This window comes from Tiliqua scincoides, chromosome 3, assembly GCF_035046505.1.
Source record: "Tiliqua scincoides isolate rTilSci1 chromosome 3, rTilSci1.hap2, whole genome shotgun sequence".
NCBI lineage: Eukaryota > Metazoa > Chordata > Lepidosauria > Squamata > Scincidae > Tiliqua > Tiliqua scincoides.
The window spans coordinates 93,630,623-93,652,954 of NC_089823.1; the positions used below are offsets into that span (position 1 = coordinate 93,630,623).

The following is a 22,332-nucleotide window of genomic DNA, read 5'->3' on the forward strand; positions in this document are numbered from 1 at the left end:
TCAGGTGCCTCTTTTCTAGGCTGAACAGGCCCAAACGCCGTAGCCTTTCCTCATAAGGAAGGTGCCCCAGCCCAGTAATCATTTTAGTCGCTCTCTTTTGCACCTTTTCCATTTCCATTTCCGCTGCAGTTAATTGTAAAACACCCCCTTTCACCAGCAGCAGTGCAATCCAGGGGATCACGTTGCAGTCTTCTCCCTCTCCCCACCCCTTAGAGGGGCATTGGTCAGTGCTTCCCAGGCTGAGCCACCAGTTGTGAGCCACCAGTTTGGGAACCACTGGTATAAACAACTCGGCCCCAACAAAAACTGAGATACACTTTTGGGAGCCAAGTAATGTATGGCTCCCTGTTATTTGGGCATTGTGTTCTGCATGAAAACAAAAAAAGGAAACGAGAGAGAGCAGGAGGGGGAGATACATTTTTAAGATACAATAAAAAACCCAGAACAAGGCAGCATTTTATAACAAAATCAAAACTCCATGGATCACTTTGGTTCAGCTTGAAAAGAATACATATATTTGTAATAGCCGAAGACAAAAGTAAAATAGTGGTGTCTCGTTTATCATTTGAACAATTTTTGGAGTACATTTTAGTAATACATGACTTTATGTGTAATTCTATTTCCTATAAATCCTGCAGCTACAACACTTTTTTTTGTTACCAGAAAATGTGTTTGACAATGTAAGTCTCTCACAATGTGCATCACCTACCTCTTTTACAGCATGCTGCCCATTCACCTCCAAGACTATCCAGAAACCGCACAAGCACAATTCAAGGTGATGGTTTGGACCTTTCAAGCCTATATGTCTTGGGATCAGGATATTTGAGGAACAGACTCCTGCAACATGAACCAGCCCGTAACCTGTTGCATGCACCACCCTGGCAGTGATCAGAAGCAGGGATTTCTCCATGGTGGTGCCATTCTTATGGAACTTCTTCCAGGTACACAGGTGGCAATGACATTACTAATCATACACCTACCAGATGTAAATACACTTACCAATGAAACCTGAAGAAGGAGGGTTGGGTTGTATCTTTTCCTTAGTGTTCTCCTGAATGATGTCCCAGAGTTGCCATATAAACTTTGGATGGAGAATATAAAATGGTTGGTTTGGATTCTTCTTCCGATGCTGTACGTACGGCGTAAACAAGTTGTAATCTGGCTTCTTAAACCACTGGTAGGTAAAATAAAAGCAATAGGCATTTTCTGAACTACTCAATACATAATCAAACTGCATCTAGAGGACTGGAGTGACATAATGGCAAGGCAGAAAGAAGGATCTTTATAAGTATTATTTTAAATCTAGTCTCTCAGTTAGGATGCTCTGCTGTCAAGGATAATTTAGGAGCAAACTGACCAAGTTTTGAGCCTATCAATGCATCCTAAAATACAACAGCGTGTTACAAAGGAAGCTGCCTTATACCAATTCATACCCTGGTAGTCCAATTCTATCCTTGGGAGAAGTGTTTCTCAAACTGTGGGTTGGGACCCACTAGGTGGGTTGCGAGCCAATTTCAGGTGAATCCCCATTCATTTCAATATTTTATTTTTAATATATTAGACTTGATGCTACCATGGTATGTGACTGCATTTGGACAAATGTTACAGACCTGTACTTTGAACAAGCTATATTGTTTGCTTATTTATTTAATAAGATTTGTATTCTGCCTTTCTACCCGAAGGGCACCCAAGGCGGCTACCAATCAATTTAAAATACAAAAAAAGTAAGATACAAATAAACATTAAAAATAAAAAACAATTAAAAACAATTAAAACAAGATAAAATACATAGCAGCAGATTAAAAGCACGCAGTAAAAGACATAATTTATAAAAGCCACCCTTATAAGGCCTCGAAGGCTTTCCCAAATAAGAAAGTCTTCAGGACCCGCCAGAACGTTAATAACAAGGAAGCTGTCCTCAGTTCAAAGGGGAAAGAATTCCATACTTCAGGTGCCACCACCCAAAAGGCCCTGTTTCTGGCCACCACCCCCTTCACCACTCTCAATGACAGCACAACCAACAGGGCCCCTTCTGATGACCTCAGAAAACAAACCAGACTATATGGAAGAAAGCAGTCTCTCAAATATGATGGTCCCAAGTCATTTAGGGCTTGAAAGGTCATAACCAGCACCTTGAATTCAGCCCGGAAATGAATGGGCAGCCAGTACAGTTGCCGGAATAGCAGCGTGACAGAGTCAAACTGCTGACCCCCAGCAGCCACCCAAGCTGCCACATTCTGCACTAGCTGTAGCTTCCGGACCGTCTTCAGGGGCAGCCCCACATAGAGTGCATTACTAATCTTGATGTCACCATGGCATGGACCACCATGGCCAGATCCACCCGAGACAGGTACAGCCGCAGCTGGTGCACCAGCCGAAGCTGGGCAAAGGCACTCCTCACAACAGCCGACACCTGGACATCCAGGAGGAGCTGTGAGTCCAGGAGAATCCCCAAGCTGCGAAACTGCTTTCTTTTACATTCTTTTAACAATGCTTATTATTTTAACAATGATAGTCAATGGACTTACTCTTCAATAAGTGCAGGCAGGATTGCAATCTAGGATTGTTAAAAATTTTCCTGCTTGATGATGCCACTTCTGGCCATGACATCACTTCCAGTGGGTCCTGATAGATTCTCATTCTAAAAAGTGGGTCCCAGTGCTAAATGTGTGAGAACCACTGCTCTGGAGCACCAGCTGCCCACCAAGGAAGGTAAGATGGAGAGGAGGGGTGGAACAGGACAGGGAAGGGTGAAACAGGCTGGGAAGGTTTCTGGGAGGGGCCAAATCCTATCTCCTCCAACAGCAGTCTCCCCTTTCTCTCCTAGGAGTTGTAATAGCGCAGGACCAAGGAGATTCATTGCAGAGTGGGAGGCTTTTGCAGGAGTAAGGAGATTTAAATCCCCTTTCCTCTCCAAAGTCCCCCTATCCATCCACACTGGATACAGCATGTCCATTTTTTGGCATGGCTGCATCAGCAGGGGGTTGGGAGGAGGACAGAATTGGCCTGTAAGTCATATATTGTGCACATCTGAGTAAACAATACGAGGTTGCATACTAGGCTGGCAGGCAGAGCGATGACAAATACAGGGATTGCGGGTACATGTGAGCACTGCAGAGGAGTGTGGTGTTCGCTCACAACAGGAGAGGAAACTGAGAGCTTTCCACATGCGCTGCCTCTGACACATCCTCGGCATCACCTGGCAGGACAAAGTTCCAAACAACACAGTCCTGGAACGTGCTGAGATCCCTAGCATGTATGCACTGCTGAAACAGAGACGCCTGCGTTGGTTTGGTCATGTTGTGAGAATGGATGATGGCCGGATCCCAAAGGATCTCCTCTATGGAGAACTCGCGCAAGGAAAGCTCCCTACAGGTAGACCACAGCTGCGATACAAGGACATCTGCAAGAGGGATCTGAAGGCCTTAGGAGTGGACCTCAACAGGTGGGAAACCCTGGCCTCTGAGCGGCCCGCTTGGAGGCAGGCTGTGCAGCGTGGCCTTTCCCAGTTTGAAGAGACACTTGAAGAGACAGACTTGCCACAGTCTGAGGCAAAGAGGCAAAGAAGGAAGGCCCATAGCCAGGGAGACAGACCAGGGACAGACTGCACTTGCTCCCAGTGTGGAAGGGATTGTCACTCCCGAATTGGCCTTTTCAGCCACACTAGACGCTGTGCCAGAACCACCATTCAGAGTGCGATACCATAGTCTTTCAAGACTGAAGGTTGCCAACAACGAGTGAGCACTGCAACAATTTGTCTCCCTTATAGTGTTGAAAGTTCTTCTTCTCCTCTTTAAAAGGATATTCTGTATATGGATGGGCTTGAAAACAGCCCATATACAACGTTCACTCAGAATTTCTTTAGGACAGTAGTGCTTGTAAGCATCAGCATCTGCTTATTAAATTTTCTTAGTTTTGAACTAAAAACAGACAGATTTGAAATGTTTGGATAGTAGAGAAGACAGCCACAGGTGGCAGGCATTTAGGCCAGAAGGAGGGAATTAATAGATCCAAGAGCTAAGGGGAGAGGGTATGGAAAGACCAAAAGGCTATGGAAAGGCCAAAACCTGGACAAGACCCAGAGAGAAAAAAAGATTCAGACTACTGGAAATGTGATCTTTGGTATTCTCTCTTCAGTTTCTTTTCAGCTGATATTAATAGTAACCTGTCAAAGCTTTATTCATAATCATGATAGCTAAGTAGCTCCAGACCTCAATAATTTTTTTGAAACAACAATGCAAGGTGTATATTCAGGTGGTTTATATACGACCAACAGCTACCTCTAGTGGCAAGAGATGGAACTTTCCACAATGAGACTTTTTTTTTTTACACATTCCAGGTGAAATTTTATACTCTGCCCCTTAGTCAGTGGCATCACTAGGGTTTGCGGTGCAGGAGGTCATTGCATCACCCGTATGTTGGACCTCCTCCCATGCAGTGGGGCAGGGCAACACCCTGTGGTGTGGTGATATACCACTGCCCTGCCCCTATTGGTTTTCTGGCTATACCTTTTGATAGAACACAGATATTTCAATGCTTTTTTTTATTGCATTCTGCTGTAAATTACACATCAAATGGTATATAACAGGGGTGTCAAACTCGTTTCATACAGAGGGCTGAAGTTAGCATTCAGGGCTCCAGCTGAGGGCCAGAAGTTATGTCATTAAGCAGAAAGTGACCATTAAGTAGCTAATGGCCAGAAATCAGACCCTGTTCTCATATAGAAACTCATTAATTGCAAATGACAGAAGAGAAAGTACGCAAATCTTGATCATATTTCAAGATTTGGGAAAGCCCAATTTTCACGTGGGTCGCCTTTTCAGCTGTTACAGCTTAGCAGCTGAGAGCCTGAGGGCTGGATAAAAAGCTTCCGGGGACCGCATCCAGCCCCCGGGTCTTATGTTTGACACCCCTGGTATATAACATGACAGTATTATTCCTACAAACCGCGGTTTTAGCAATTTTTATCACTAGTGATATCACACACACACCCCGACGGTGTCACCTTACTAACACCATATTGGTTCCATGTTGTGTCATCATAACATCTCATTGAACAATCAGCCTCATTGGTCCATTTTGAATTAAGGAATGTACTTTTGTGTTATACAAGACAGTTAGATTTTTGTTTTCTGGTTTTTTTCACCATAACTTTTGATAGAATTGAGATATTCCTAGAAGCTGCAATTTTAACTATTTTGGTCACTGGTGGTGTCACCCCCCTGTGCGCATCATTCGGTGCAGTCAGTATCCCAAGCAATGCCACTGCCCTTTGTAAGTTACAGGAATTAAGACACTTTCTGCAACTCCCATGTATCATCATGTTAGTCAAAGAACACCTAAGTAATTTAAATTGAGGAGTGGATAGAAAACAGTATATTGGCAGACTTCATGAAACTCCACTATTTCTTCCATCTGGGTTTGGATTCAAATTAAACCAATGGAGGGAAAATACCGACTTTTAAGAGTTTTTTTAATTGGTTCAAAACTATTAGATACTGCTGGCAATTTCCAACTTTTAAGGTGCTCTGCAACTTTGCAAGTGTCAGGCATGCTTAAGGATTAGTGTCAAGGATTAATGTGTGTTGACTGTGGCTAGTCTATACCAGATAAAGCTGTGCCAAATCATTGTGCTGACAACTGTCTCTCCCCTGCAGTACCTTCCTGTTGTTTTTGCTATTTTGTGCTACCATCACTTGGAAAGCTGCCACCTGGAAGGACCTTCAGTTTGAAAGAAAGCCTGAATCATAAAACATACTGAACTTTGTTTCACTTAAATAAGCAAATCACAATTAGAACTGAACACATCCTGTCTGGTGACTTACCACATTTAGATTTGCAGAATAGGGAGCAGGATCCCAAGCCACTAAAATAACATCTTTATATAAGGAATTCTCAATGAAGTGATGATTAGGATTAGTGAGAATCTGTAAACGTAAAAATACGCACTCATTAAACACTTTCTAGACTAATATACACAATGGTCTTTTTAAAAATGTAAAACAAATAATTATGACATAAAAATATTTTCCATTTTAAAATGAAAAACCAAGATATGCATGGGACTAGCAGCTCAATCTTATCCATCCCCCCCCCCCCATTGTTGCAACGGTGCTAAAATAGTACCACTGCATCGTATAGTAGGGGGAGTTGCAGAGGTCTCCTCTGGGTAAGGAAACAATAATTCCCTTACCCAGAGGTAAGCTACTGTGGCACGGGAGGAGGTCTAAGTGGACCTGTGCTAGCTAAATAGCTGGTGTAGGTCTGCATGAACTTGCACTGCAGGATCAGGTCTGGGAAGGGAGATAAGATTCAGTGGCGGTCACCAGACCCAGCCCCTTCCTGGACCTGACCCATCCACCCTCATCCCCTTCCTCCCATCTCCCTTCCGCCCTCCCCCATCCCCTCTTGCCTCTCCCACTGACTCACAAACAGTGGGAGAAGCGATAGTATGAGCAGGAAGGCACAGGAGTGCCTTTTATAACTGGTGCTGACAGCTTTACAGCAGTCAGAGGCAACTGAAAGGGAGGACCAATATTGCACGGTAAGTATAGGATGCACTAAGATGCACTAGCAATTGAATACTTCGCCAGAATTTTCTCAGCATTCAAGTTACAATATCGAATCACTTGGCAGCCCCTACCCAAGTGATGAGTGTGACAATACTGTGTGGACAGTAGCTGGTCTGTTTTCACAGGCACTTACCAGTTCATAACTCTGATAACACCACTGGTCCCACACCTGTTGCCATTTTGGAACTTATTTTGCGCTGCCACTTCACTAAGCATTCCCTCCCTCTCCATCTTCTAGTCCTCCCCCGGAGAGTGTATCCTTTCTCCACCCCTTCCTAGTGCTGAAACAGAGTATTATTTTTCATACAAAGCTTTTTATTTTTAGTTGTTTAAAGAAACCTGACTAGCCCCTGTCCCTGCGCATGAAAGCTATTCCACAGCAGCAAGATTACTCTGCTCCCATTCTAATTACATGAGGTAGGGATGGAGTACCACAACATTTAAAAGCCTTTTGGGGGGTAATTATTAGGAAGCACTTTAGGAAAAATTAATCTTTAGTATTTTTCTCATTATTTTTCCATCAGCATCTTGGAACTCATAATACGCACGTTTCACACACATATACAACCGCTGCAGCTCATATTAGACAGGTTCAGAAATGAGCAAAAATATTTTCCAAGATGTTGGGAAATCGCTGAACTCATTTCCAAATCAAGCCAAATTCAGTCTGGCCTATCCCATTGTGCATGCCCAGATCCCAGTCCTCCCTTGCACCCAGTCTCCTTCCATCCCATCCATCATAACCTACAAAGTAAGAATGCAGAGGACTTATTAAGAGTCACCAACTGAAGCCTATCTGTGCAATGGACAGCTAATACTATTGATGCTGGAAATACTAAACCTCCAGCAATTTTGCGTTATATATGCTGAACATACTTTTAACCATATAGAACTTTGGTTTCAGTTGGAAGTCCTAAAGGTAGTATCTACTTATACTATTGATAATGTTATCTTAATCCTGACCTTCTAATAAATAAGGATTGTATAAATGCATGCAAAAAATGAGTCCAAGATGAACCATCTTGGATGGGGAAAATACTGCTTTAAACCACATTTGCTGGTTGGGTTGGCAGCAGTAGTAGCATCCCAACCATAGGAGAGGGAAGGCGGTCGAACTCCCCCCCCCCTTTCCTCCCTGCCCAATGCCTGGTGCTGGCATGCGGCACACATCTGGCTGGTCCTCGGGAAAGGGTTTCATTGGCTTGGGAGTCTGCAAGAAGCAGGTTTCTGTAACTTGTGCTTTACAGAGAACTTTAAAATCAAAATGCTTCAAAATGAAAACATATTTGCAAATGGATGCACAATATTAAACACAAGAGGGCACTGCGGATTTTAAAAAATGCTCCTGTAGTTCAATCATGTAACTTTAAGTTAATCCATCTATATTTGTGGCACTCTCCAAACCTTCATTAGTTTGCACAGCAAGCCACCTTATTCAAACAAGTCATCTTAGGCTTTTCCCCCCTCCCAATTGCTTAACAAAATTGTTTATTCCATGTAAAGCTTAGAACTCAGTTCTTCAAAAATGAGGTGAGACATGGGCCAACAAAAGCAGTGCAGGCCGGGAAAGAGAAAGACCAAAAACATTTCCCACCAACACTGACCTTTTTCTTATGCCAAACATTTAACAAACACTGTCTGCACATTTTAAAAGTCGTCCCCGTCCCCCCCGTGATTATAGACCTGCTCTTTTAAAAGAATTTAAAAGAAAGCAAAGTCTATGCCACTGTTAGATTCTGCACTGCATGGCTGATGCATATGGGCAACCCCTGAGTGAGCAAGCGACCAGGTTGGGTATACAAATTTTTGATTTGTTTCATAGTATTGGAACAAGGTCATAATGCCTAGTCTCATAAGAACATATGAAGAGCTTTGCTGGATCAGGCCAAAAGCCCATCTAGTTCAGCTTCCTGTTATCTTCCAGTGGCCTACCATATGCCTCAGGGAGAACACAAAACAAGATACCTGCATCCTGTTGCCACTTCTTTGCACCTGGCCTTCTGAGGTAGCCTACTTCTAAAACCACAAGGTTGCACAAAGCCATCACGGCTTCTAACATGAGATGGACTTTTCTTTAGAAATCAGTACAATCATTTTTTAAAGGTATCTGGAAAACAACATAAAGGTTCCCCCTGTATCCACAGGGGATATGTTCCAGGCCCTCCCCCCCCCCCCACAGATTCAGTGGAACCAGTTAATTTCCTGCTTCCTGTTAATATTTGATCCTGTTTCTTCAAGCATACAGGCTGCTTGCAGCCTGCCTGCACATGGTAGCATACTGTAAAAGAAATATTTTGCCATAGTAAGCATCTAAACAACGTTACTGGATGTGGAGGGTATATGCCTCCCCGGATCAGTGGGTAACTGAATCTGTGGATACCGGATCTGTGGGGGAACACCTGTGTATACATGTAGATCTTCAAGAGACTTACCTGGGAATTAATGATGCGCATGGTGGTTTTATTTCCAACATCTTTTTCATATCCTCGTGTGGGAGCTGAATTGAATCGCAGAACAGCATCATGGGAATCTAATGGCACAAAATGGCTATGTTCAGATGTGGTTTTACTCAGATAAATGATAGCCATTTGATTGTCAAAAAATGTTATTTGAAGGATAATAAATAATCTACCACTAGAATAACAGAACAAACACTGTTTATCCACAATGGGCAACTGCATCGTTCAAATCAACAGAAAATTGAGTAAGTTAGGTCAGTCTCTAATTAGAGACCTATGCACAATGAATTATGTAAGCTGACAACATTAGCACATAAAGTTTATTAGTTCATGCAAACAATGTATTGCTCTACTGTGGAATATAACAGCAGTTGTGTGCATGCAAAGACAAAGTATAACACAATTGCAGAACTGATTGTCATTTGCACTGCTTGTATTAACATACTTGGTTTAATCATTTTTAAAATGTATCCATACACCTGAACATAAGCAAATGTAATAATAGTGCTCCACTGGGTTTTCCTACAGCAAAAATTAACACTCCATTGGTGTCCTTTACCTTTCTGGAAAGCAAGAGTCAAATTCCAGAAGTAGAGGAAGTGCATGTTTAATTAACAGGAAGTGCTTATGTTATGTTAACTGCTACATTTAAATCACTTCTGAATTATTAAACTTTGTTGGAAATCATCTAAGCAACCTGATTCTTAGAGTTGATGATTCTTATACAGAGTTGATTCTGTGCAAAGCCCACCAATGACATTCTTGTGGGCACAAGTTCCATTGAAGCACTTTGGGCGCAATCCTAACCAACTTTCCAGCACTAACAAAGCTGTGCCAGTGGGGCATGTGCTGCATCCTGCAGTTGGGGGGCGGTCATGGAGGTCCCCTCAAGGGAAGGCAACTCCTTACCTCGGAGTTGCATTGCCCTTATGTCAGTGCTGGAAAGTGGATTAGGATTGTGCCCATAGAAGTACAAGTGCCAATTCATTTGCAACAATACTCAGCCAGAAGAAGTTCTTGGCAGAGTCTGCCCAAGGTACTTGCTAATTTCTGTAGATGATTTTGGGTACAAACTGTTGGGAAATGTATGCACTCTTCTGCAGCTAACTTTCCTTATAGCTGGCACAGGCGATAATCCTATTGGATTATCAGCAAACTTTAGGCGTATAATTACTTTGGAAGAAGACCCACTGAACACAGTGGAACTTAACTCCATGTAATCATGCACACAACTGTCTTGCATGTACCATATGATGCCTTAAAATGGATTTGAGATCCATGTAATGTAATTTGAAGATTTTAAATTTGGGACAAGCTAACTCCTTCTTTTGAAACAAAGTTATATAAAAATGCTCTTTCAATTTTTTTTCCTACATAATGTATTTTCAATTATTCCACCCGCCCAAGGTATCAGATATTCCGTGTGTGTCCCCAAAATCTCACTCCATTCTGAAGATCTAAAACTTGTATTCTTTTTTTAGAGGACAACTCCGAAGGTAATCACCATGATTAAATGGTGAGTAATTTTACTTGTTACAGTAAAATTCAAAGTTTCCAATACCAACTGTCTACAGGTGTAACTGTTTACATCTGCAGTAAAGCAACCAAAATCTTTTAAATAAGGAAATAATATTTTAAATAAGAAAATAATGGTTTTTAATAATTTTAACTTTAATATCAAGTTTATTTTCAGATTTATGGTATAAACTTTTCAGAAACACAGTATGATGCTATAAAATGACTTTTTTTGCACCTCATAAGCAGATTCCTCTGAAGAATTGTATTGTAAAAATGCTGCTCTGTTTTAAATAACTCAGGGCCCAATCCTGAACAGTGCACACCGGCTATGGCATGTTTGTGGACCCTACCACCAGGTGAGTGCCAGTGGTAGCCCAGCACTGGCTGGCATTGGGCTACTGCTGGGTGACCACCAGAGCTCTGCCACTCGGCAGTCGTGTGGACCGCTGAGCAGTGGAGAGGTAAGTGGAAACATGGGGGAAGGTGAGGAGGAGGTGTTCCAGGGAGGGGAAGGTGGGAGGGGAAAGGGCGGGAAGAAGGCGTTACAGGAAGGGGGGAGGCAGGGACAGGAAGGGAGGTGGGACTGGTGGAACTTCAGTCCACTGAATCCAGAGCCTCCATGTTGGGTTCACCGCCTGACACGAAGGTTCTTGATTCACTGCTGACCTTTGGGTTGGTGGTGAATTGAGTAGCCTCATTGCGGGGCTACTCTCTTTACCCAGGGGAAAGGGACAAAAGTCCCCTTCTCCCAAAGAGTCACCAGGAGATGCAGGATGCGGAGAAAGTCATTTTTGGCACCACTATAGCCCCAAACCCCTGGCAGCTCAGGATTGGACTTTTATTTTCCTATTTTTCATCTAAATCTTTGCATCTAAATCTGAATGAAAATAAAGAGAGGTGCCACATATTTTTAAAAATCCGTTACAAGTTCTAAAGCCAAATTTCAGCATTTCCAGCAAAAAACACAAGGGGGCACTCAAAGTCTACTAGTGCACTGAAAAATCCAGACCAGGTTTTTCTTTGCTTACAACTGGTAACCAGTCTATGTAGTTTTATAGACCTTAAGTACACTGAACTCTGTACATACAATTTCATATGCTTGGGTGCCCAGCACTGAAAACAGTCACTAGCAATAACTGCAAAATGTAACAGCAGAACTCATTCTTACTCATTGTCACTCCCAGACTTATATGCTTCCCCTGTGATAAAGTCTTGCTATTACAAGGTGCATTTGGTGATCAGCTGTAAAGATGCCTCTCATTTCCAGGGTGTGTGTGTTTAATGAAGGTTGGTTCATGTGGAAGAGAATTAGACCCAGTTCAAATATTCCCTGTGGCTTGGCTGCCCATCTCCTATAGTAAGCTTCAATGCTTCATGGGTAAGGTCTAGAGTTCTGCATCACACACACCAGTATGTATTTCCCATATCGCTTCCAGCAATCCCAACTGATGCTGCTGTAGGAATCACTCAAGTTATCTAGCTGTGATGCACAATTGCAGACTGCAACAGTAATATTTAAACAGGTCTTAGTCACTGAGCCCAAAAGATGGAACATCCAATGAAAAATGTGAGGTGTCTGAAAAAGGGATTTCATAAAAACAAACAGAATTAAAAGAAGCATATGTCAATGTGGTTCAAGAAAGCTTGTTTCTCTTCTCCACCATTCTCCATTCTCAAGCAGAAAAACATATGGGGAAAACAAGCAGTGTGACTGGCAGTGCCCCAACATAGGAAGCAGTGGTTCCCAAAATTTTTCAGCTAGCAGCTCCCTTGACCTACTTGCCCATTGGTTGTAGGTCCCCATTAGGGCTACAATCCTATACATTGAATAGGGCAGTGGGTTTTTCCATGAGGATTCCATAGCTCCACTGACTGGTTTCTGTGGCTCCCCAAGGAGCCACGGGTCTCAGTTTGGGAACCACTGCCTTAGGGAATCAGGGTCTAGATCAGCAAAGGAATGAAGTAGCTGTCTACAAAGAAAACAGAAAGCTGTCTACAGAAGAAAATCAAGGTGGCTGCAAGGACAGAAGAAGTAGAGGTTGTGTGCCTTGCAACTCTCTGAAGGAGAAACAAAAGCCAAACACTTCGGTAAGAGCTACAACCTGAAATTATGAAGATAATGAATGGAAACTGCTCTGAACACTTGAAATGTTCTATATAAGTGCTTTTATTATTATTATCATCATCATCCTAAAGGTACACAAGTGAAGCATTTTAAAGCAATTTCATCCTACAAGAGCGGGTAATGAATGAAACATCAGATCCTGGAAATTTTGAACATAATTTTAAAAAATACATTGAATCTTGCTTTCTGAAAGGCTCTGCCAAGATAAAACGAGAGAACAGAACAAGTCAGGCTGCTATGAGGTGAAAATGTGACAGCATGCATTCTCAGAATGCCTTAGAAATTGCTGGCAAAGTCATGATGGCTTCACATTTACACCCATTTAGCTTATAGCACATGCAACTGGGCATCAATTCTGAGCCTCTGACTGCAGACAGTTCTTTTCCTAGCTGGAACATTCCTAGCAACTCATTCAGGTTCCTAGGGAGAAAGCAAGGATATCCTTTGTGAATACTGTACCTGCCTTTATGACAAAGGAGGGGCTAGGATAGAATGTATGTACTGTAGCTTGAGAATGGGACGTAATGAGCCAATAGCAATGACACACAATTCAACCTGGGTTACATGCTTTAAAAATCCCTCTTTTTTTCTGGAACAAACAACTAAAGAAAGAAATCCCTCTTTTTTTTACACAGGTATCCAATGCCTCCTCAATCAGTAATCTGAATAAGACTCACTAGTCTGCATGTAACTTGTATGAAAAAAGGTAGAGAAAAACAAGTCTATCCTTTACTGTGCTTGTATACACAAACAAAAAAAGGTGTTTTTAAACAATGATTTAGCTGGTGGGGGAAAACTAGGTCACTAGGGGAAAAACAGTGAAAAGAGACTGCTTGAGGCACTGAAGATGTGCACCAGGCTTCAACTACAATACTATGAAGAGACTGAAAGGAAAGAGAAAAGCAAGTCCAACAGCAGAATGTGCTGTAGCCAAAACATGAGTCCGAATTAAGAGAGTCAAAGGTGACTGGCTCAGAAGCAGCTTAGGTTTTTACATGGCAAGGGTCACCAGAACCTCCAAACACTTTAAAACCAAAACATAGCTAAAGGATCATGCTGAAGAATGTGCACAGTGTGATATCCATATAGCTGGGACATAATCTAGAAAAGAGATATAGAACAACCACAATTTTTAAAATCTGCAATTTTTAAAAAGCAAAAAAATATTTTAAAAAACAAAAATTCAGAAATGAAAATGTTTTCCTTTAGTATCAGTGACTGCAAACTGTAGGAAAGGGAGCAAGATGGAACTATTTCACCTCAGAGGTTTTCAAACCAGTGGGGTGTTTCTCAAAATTGGAGGTTATTCTGTTCTGATTTTTAGTACAGGTTGAGTATCCCCCATCTGAAATGCTTGGGAATCAGAAGTGTTTTGGATTTTTTTAAAATTTTGGAATATTTTCATATATATAATGAGAATGGGACCCAAGTCTAATTCACACATAAGTACTTAATAATGTGTTCAGGGAAACCAAAAAACACAGTCACAATATTATTATTATTATTATTATTATTAACAACAACAAATTTATATCCTGCTTTATCTCCCTGGTGGGCATTCAAGAACGGGCATCACCAGAATACCTGCATCAGCTGTTAAACAACAGCAAAAACAAACAATGGACAAAAAGTTTTTTATTTTGGAGAATTTTGGAATTTTAGATAAGGGGTACTAACCAGGACTGCACTGCACTTGCACTGAGCACAAAACCTAGTAAAATATGTGGATAATAACCACAGTTCCAGTGTATCATAGAGATGTAAAATGAAATGCATTTGTGGTCACATACACATAAATACATATACACAAACCCCTCAGCCCATATACCATTCAAAACCATAATGAGGTAAGACTCTCAGATGTGAAATTCTGGATGATTACAGAATTAATCTGTGCACATTTTACAGAATCTGGAGAAGCATTATTCATTGATGTTAGAAAATCAAATTCAAAACAATATTTCTGCCTTTCTTTTCTCATAGCATTTATATGAAAGAAGAATGTGAACAGACAAGTATTCAAACTGTCAGCATTTAACTCTTTTCAATTTCAAAGTGAAGTTTGGGCTGAATACAATTTGCCATAACTTTACACACAGAAGGCCTGATACAGCCAAACTTAAGACTTTCAAGTCCCATTGATTTCAATGGGATGGATATATAACCCAATTCTGGAAGAATACTGGAAGAAAGTCCCATCCAGCTTAATGGAAATGTCACAGGATTGAAGTCGGGCAGCCCAATCCTGAGCTGCCTGGAGCTGCGGGACCCGGTGGCCCCACGGATGACTCCCGCCGGATCCAGCACCTCCCGCACTACCGCAGGAGGCTGCTTGGGAGAAGAAGACGTATGTACCCTTCCCCCGAGTAAGGGAAGCAGCCCCGCAATGGGGCTACTCACTTTAACGGCGACTGTTTGGTCGCCGCTAAAGTAAAGGCGCTCATGGAGGGCGAGCAGCCCTGCCCGAGTGCCTTGGATCCTGCAGAGCTTGGCTCTGCGGCTCCGCTTCTCCCAGCCCCCGACACGCCTCCCCCACACCCCTGGCAATGCCTCCCCCTTCCCTGGAATGCCTCCCCCATGCCCCCAACCACACCCCCATCACCCATTCAGCAGCCCGTCGGTCATAGAGACCGCCGAGACGCAGAACCCGGGTGCCCACCGTGTGCTGGCTCAGCACCGGCCAGAGCTGAGCCAGCTCCGGCAGGAGCCCGGTGGTAAGCCCCACAAACGTGTCTTACGGCACGTTTGCAACTGTGGTCCACGCCACAGAGGTGTGGTGCGGACCACAGGACCGGGCTCTAACAGCCCAATCCTGAGCTGTCCAGAGCACAGGGCTGCTGCAGTGCCGAAAATAGCTGCCATGGCATCCTGAGCACAACCGGGCAGCTACCACTGGCTCCTCAGGGGAAGAAGATGTTCACTTTCTTCCCCTAGGTAAGGAAAGAAGCCCTGCAACGGGTCTACTCAGTTCTGTGGCAGCTCTGGAGCTGCCACAGAATCCAAGAGTTCCTTGTCAGGCCACATGGCCCGACATGGAACTCAGGATCCAGTGGATCTGGGCACCACTGGTGCCAACCTCTTCCCACCCCACTTTCTTCCCTTGACACGCCCTCTGCCCACTCTGGAACACCTCCTCCCCACCTCCCCCCATGCCCCCATCTACCTCTCTGCCATCCCGTGGTTTGGACGACTGCTGAGCAGTGGAGCACCGGCTTTCCACCAACGCCAGTCCAGTGCAAGGTCACTGTGCACAACCCCACAAATGTGCCTTATGCGACACCGAGTGTCAGAAGTAAGCCAGTGCGCAGAGCTCAGGATTGGGCTCTAAATCTCTCTCACTGAAACCAATGGGATTTAACAAAGTCAACTTTCACTGGACCGTGCTCAGAGTAGGCCAAACATGTTTCCTATACTATATTTAAAAGAAAAACAGCATTACGCAGACTTTATTTGACTTAAAGAAGGCTTTAAACCTTAAAACAAATCAATTAGTAGGGAAGAAAATCCCACCCCAAACAAACAAAACATTTTTATACGTTATCAGAAAAAGCAGAGATGAATGATTCAACTCTGCATTTCTGTCCCGCCCATAGGTGTACACATTTGATCCCTGTTACATTATGCAGTGTTGGGCAGAAATGGCTTAAAGCACACCATCTCAGGTCACTGTTTGCTAACAGGATACAATATTTGGAAAAGCCACCAAATCCAGGATACTCAAGGTAATGACAAAATATTATTAGGACCAGCTATTTTCTATGTTATAAAGCCATACCACAAGTGCTGGAAAAAAGCCACTTTGTGGTAATTTTTTTTGTCACTTCAGAAATCCACCCTGTGCATTGGAGCGTCTCATAAAGCCAGTCTAGCAACATCCTCTGTCTTCAACTTTTTGACAAGCAGGAATGAAGAATGCAACCATGTGTGCCCATGCCACACTTCAAAAAGAACTCCAAGTGAAAGGCAATTATGAAAATAAAAACACACACACATACCACAGTTATCCCAAAAGTTAATAGCCTCATTTTCTCTGGGACTGGCAATCACTACAAGAAATGAGACAAAATCTCCTACTTTACCCTGGCAGAAAGGGTAGATGGTAGACATACAACCTCTTGGCCCAATAAAGACGTACTATGTAATGTTTAAAAAAGTGGTTTGCATACAGCAAGGGAGGCCAGCCTCATAGTTTGAGCAGGCAGCTGTGTACAGCCACTATTCAGAGACAAAACGGAACTGCAACAATTATCTCCAATTATCAAGGGGTTCCCCCCCATTTTCCATTTGCTTTGGATTCCAGTAGCACCTAGGACCATGTAAACAAGCCAGAGAACGAATAGATGGGCTGATAAACATACAAACAAACACTAACACTGTATCATGCTATATATTGTACTAACAGCTAAAAAGACAAGTAGTGCCATTGACATTTATTATGCTATACTGAGAAGATGAGAGCTGGCATAAGAGGTCACTCATGTTAGGTACATTCTGTTTATACTGGCTGGGATATGAAATACCAGAATCACTACCACACACAAATGGGGCTTCTGCTGATTTTCTCTTTCCCTCATACTATATACCGGGTGCCATTTCAAAGGGCCCCCAACCTTCCAAGAAACATGCATGTGTGCAAAAGGTCATGCGTAGATCCCAGCTACTGAGTTGATTTGCACATGTAACTAAATATTTTCACCCACCTATTTCATCACCCAGGGAAGAGTTCAGTATGGCACCAGCAGACATAACAACAGCACAGCTTCCAAACCCACGTGGATACAGTTTACTCAAAGAAATTTGGGGGACATGTTTTTCCCACCCCAGCACAGAAAAGGGGGCTTCTTTGCCATCTATGGTTCTGATGTTCACACGTGCCTTGAGCTCGCAGAAGAGCTGTTCCGAGGTCAACTTAGAGTTCCGCTTCCCTCTGAACCGCACCCCATGCTTATTGGTATTCAAGTAATCTTTCATGGCCTTCTGCAGGCGAGGGTTCAGCATCTTGGAGGAGACATCCCCTTTCCACAATCTGTACAGGAATGATTTGGACATTGTGGAATAGATTCCATCCCACTCATCCGACTCCTCAAACATTTGGCTTCTCCTGTGTCTTGCGTGTCTTTTCTTTATCTTCCTCTGAGGGAGCCAATTATTCTGCAAAGCATTCCTTTTCTGATCCTCCCCTGCCGCAGAGATTAATTTCACTATTCGTTGAACACTGCTCTGTGACCGAGGCTGACCAGCAGCAAATAAATAATCATCATCCCCTTGATAAAAAGCGCTTTTTGATTTTCTTCTTAATTGGGAAGGAAAAAACTCCTCTTCGCTTTCAAAGCCATCGTCTAGATCAGTCCACTTTTGAATGTTTCCAGTCCCTGATCTGAATGACTCTAAGAGATCTTTGTTGAGAAGTACCTCATTTCCATCAATTCCTTCGGAAAAGGAAGGGTCATGCATTGCTCCCATGATAACTCTCTGCTTGCCTTGTAGGGGCAGAAGCCTTTTAGTCTCAATATAAGAGAAGGAACTTGGAACTGCTTCAGCAGTGTTACTATCTGTGAAGTAGATGAAGATTACCAGGAATAGGAGGCCCCAAGCGAATATCCCAAACAGCATTAGTTGTTTCCATTGCTTCAGGTTAGGTTTCATGGCAGTGTCTGTGCCAATTCTGTACGTTAAAGGACTGGTGAAGGAAAATCAAACCTGAAAAAAACAATAATCTGAGTCAAGCACGGTTCTCAAGGTAACACAGAAGCACAGCAAGGTACACAGGAAACACCGAATTAGACTATGGGCCAAACTAGCTTAGTATTTTCTAAGCTGATTTAGCCAAACTAAGTGCTATAAAGTACAAAGATAATTAAAGTGAAAAATATGTGTAGCACTCACTGGTCTAGGGCAAGCTCATTGTCATATATCTGCCTCCATAATAAATACTATAACCAGGTTATTCATGGTATAATGGTGTTAGTTTGTAAAGTGTTTCAGCAAATGTGCACATTATAACCATGGTTATATTAGCTGAACTATAAATGTATAGTTTATAGTATAAAAGAGAACACTGAATGTAACAGAAGAATTCAATGCAAACCTGTATTTCTCTACACAAGACCTACATCCACAGCGCATGGCACTTTTATGTGAGTTCAAGTATAACACCTTCTAAAATACAACTGCACTAAAAGCATTTGTGAAAATTACACAAATTGCAGAATGAAGGGGTTAGAACAGGTCTGAAGGACTGCTAAACCAACACTCCAAACTGATTACCCCAGACACCATACAAATTCCTTAATGAATCCTGACAGATTTTAGACAAGAACAAGAGGTTAACACAGCAGTGAATCTAAAAGTCCCAAATTCAAATCTTACCTCTTACTCTAGCTCATTTGGTGGCCTTAGGCAAGCCATTTTCTGTCTTCCTCATCCCCCCCCCCCCCACATCTGCAATAGGGGAATAATAATCTGTGTTGGCATCCTTCAGTCTCGGAAGACTATGGTGTCACGCTCTGAATGGTGGTTCTGGAACAGAGTGTCCTCTCCAGTGCGCGAAGCCTGGGTAAAGTAGGTATGGAGGATAGGCTGTTACCCATGCAGCAAATCCCCCCTCTCCACGTCGCTGAAATGGTCCAATGGAAAGGCAGAGGCCAATACGGTTGGTTCCAGCGGCGTCGCAGGAGTTGCCAGAACGTGACTGTGTTCAGCCATGAACTGCCTCAGGGACTCCGGCTCCGGATTTTGCCTCGAGGTTGACTCCTGAAGCCTTTTCCATAACTGGATGTAGCCACAAGGCAGTGGAGGTTTGGGATCAGAGTTTTCCTTCTCTCAGATGAGCTGTCTTCCCAGGCTGACGAGTCCCATCTACCCAGTGGCTGTTTAGTCGCCTCTTACGACAAGTACAGCCAAACTGAGGGCCTATTCTTATCCCCTTCTATACCTCTTCTTATCCCCTTCTTATTCCTCTTCTATACAACAGTTAAAGATAGAGGTACTCTGTCCCACTCTGTCTCTGGACCATGGGTGGATCCAAGGATGGGCCATGGGTGAATGCCCCCCCCCCAAACTGTCACACCAGCGGGAATGCTCACTGGGAATGGAAGACCAGGACTACCCTGCAGGTAGATCTGGGCTACAAGTCCAGGCTGGAGCCCAGGTCTACCTGCCCAGCAAACAGCCACGGAAGTCAAACGCTAAACCAGGAGCCCAGGTCTACCCAGCAGATAGATCTGGCCTCCAGGGAATAATAATACTAGCCTTACAGGATTGTTGAAAGGATTACAGAAGACTGCATGAGAAGCACAATGCTAAATGGGGGTTTCAATGACAATACAGATATCCTTGCAGTGCAGCAAAGTAACATGTCTTTTTAAGATTCCTGAGAATGGAACACACAATTTTCAATTTGCTTTAAAATCAAGAACTTTCTGTAGTGAAAATATTGTGCTGAAGAAGCTTTAGCTCGCCTTTGATCCCATTCAAGGAACTGACAGCAGCCCCTGTGCAGTAACTCCCATTATTTTGCAACAGAAGGCACTTTTAATTTCTCTAAACTAGGCCTCCTTTTTTTCTATTTATTACAGAAGGAGAGCAGAGAAGAGGAAGAGTCTTTATTCCTTTCAAACATTCTTCTCTTTCAATAGTTCCTATTGTTAAGATCTCCACTGCTAAGGAAAAGTACACAAAAGACAAGCAGCTCTGAGGGCAAAATGGTTCAAGTTGATGTTCTATGTTAAGCACTGTTATGCTAAACAGGAGAAGGGGGGTTACTGCAGCTTTTCAATTAGAAGTCCATCCCAGGGTTAGCAGAGGTTGTGAATTTTGTGGCCAGACATTCCCAGGGTGTTGGGACCTCAAACTTGATGGGAAGGCTATACAGCCTGATTGAGTAGAAAATGTTTCAGTGGAATTAGCTGGCCAAGGGAATTAAGAGACACAAAGCAAAGTGCAAGGTTTCTTTTCAAGCACAGAAAGAAAATGTGAACACATACACCCTGCACTGCAGCTGCAGTGACTTTTAATATTTTCCCTCACAGGACCATTTCTTTGAACTAGACTCCCAGGAGTTTCTTTGCTACTGATTCTTTGTCAGAATGCATCTGGTTTCAAATGAGAGAGAGAGAGAGAGAGAGCACATGCACACACAGACACAAAAATCACACGCATATGAGATAAAAAACAAATTAGTTTGGGCCTCTTCAGCCTAGAAAAGAGGCGCCTGAGGGGGGACATGATTGAGACATACAAAATTATGCAGGGGATGGACAGAGTGGATAGGGAGATGCTTTTTACACTCTCACATAATACCAGAACCAGGGGACATCCACTAAAATTGAGTGTTGGGCGGGTTAGGACAGACAAAAGAAAATATTTCTTTACTCAGCGTGTGGTCGGTCTGTGGAACTCCTTGCCACAGGATGTGGTGCTGGCGTCTAGCCTAGATGCCTTTAAAAAGGGATTGGACAAGTTTCTGGAGGAAAAATCCTTTACGGGGTACAAGCCATGATGTGTATGTGCAACCTCCTGATTTTAGAAATGGGTTATGTCAGAATGACAGATGCAGGGGAGGGCACCAGGATGAGGTCTCTTGTTATCTGGTGTGCTCCCTGGGGCATTTGGTGGGCCGCTGTGAGATACAGGAAGCTGGACTAGATGGGCCTATGGCCTGATCCAGTGGGGCTGTTCTTATGTTCTTATTATCACCAGTCCTTGTATTCACTGGACATTCATGCTAGAGTTTAAAGGCAAGGGTTATAGAATATCAGGATGTTCTAATAAAGGGCTATTCTGCCAACTTTCTGGAGCGCACTCATTCACAATCAGTACTGCACAATGCAAAGAGCCGATTATTCCCAACCCAATTCAGAGCCTCTAAATAATCTGCCTACCCTTCTTCTAACATAACAGTAAACCTACGTTAACTCAGATTTAGAGATGTTTAGATTATCTAAAATAAATGACTTGTTGAAACTGATACAGAAAGCTCAGAAAACTGAAAACAGAATAGCAAAAGAGCAGCAGGGGAAAAACAGAAACAATGGCGCTAACAAAGTGATCTAATGTTTTAGGCACAGGGTTAAAAAAGGCTGCCCCTCTCTTAGTGCCATACAAAGCCACGCATGTGCAAAAAATACCAATCAGTTTGACTTCCAGAGTACCCTGCAACAATGTGCAGTTAGATTCTGTACATAGTATACAATCTATAATTCTCTTATCACAGGGTGGTTCAGTGTTTCATAACAGGGGGATCGCAGGGCATACACTGAATAAAATGTTCATGTTGTAAATTAAACTGTTCACAACATATTTAATATACACAATATATTTAATTTATATATAATTTAAACACACAATTCGTAGATGAAGCACAGCCTGGGCTTTCTTGCAGCGTCACAGGCAGCTGCTTTTTCTGGTGTATGCCGGCATATGAAAGAATGTCCATGAGTGGGATGGGTTATTTTGTCAAGGAGGTAAAGGGTTTGAAAAGGTGACCTCCTTCATGTGAGAAGCACTGCTTGATGCGTAGTGCATCCCCACACTTCCATGACACATGCTTTACACACTCCCTTTTATAGTGCTTTTGTGCGGTATTTCTACAAACTGTAAATATGGGTCATAAAGAGCAGACAAAGATGAAAAAAATCATGTTGAAAGTAGAAAAACT

The 22,332-nt window shown here is 42.9% G+C and overlaps 1 protein-coding gene across 1 annotated transcript in view; it reads right to left on the minus strand.

Annotated features, from left to right (window-relative positions):
- Positions 1-18,320, minus strand: part of ST6GAL2 (ST6 beta-galactoside alpha-2,6-sialyltransferase 2) — a 34,430-nt gene extending 16,110 nt beyond the window's left edge. Inside the window, exons 1-4 of the mRNA XM_066621338.1 lie at positions 17,375-18,320; positions 9,005-9,102; positions 5,826-5,927; positions 1,000-1,174 (exon numbers count right to left, since the gene is read on the minus strand). Of these exons, the coding sequence (XP_066477435.1) occupies positions 1,000-1,174; positions 5,826-5,927; positions 9,005-9,102; positions 17,375-18,320 (1,321 nt within the window). The remainder of the gene's footprint in view (positions 1-999; positions 1,175-5,825; positions 5,928-9,004; positions 9,103-17,374) is intronic.
- Between the last annotated feature and the right edge of the window lie 4,012 nt (positions 18,321-22,332).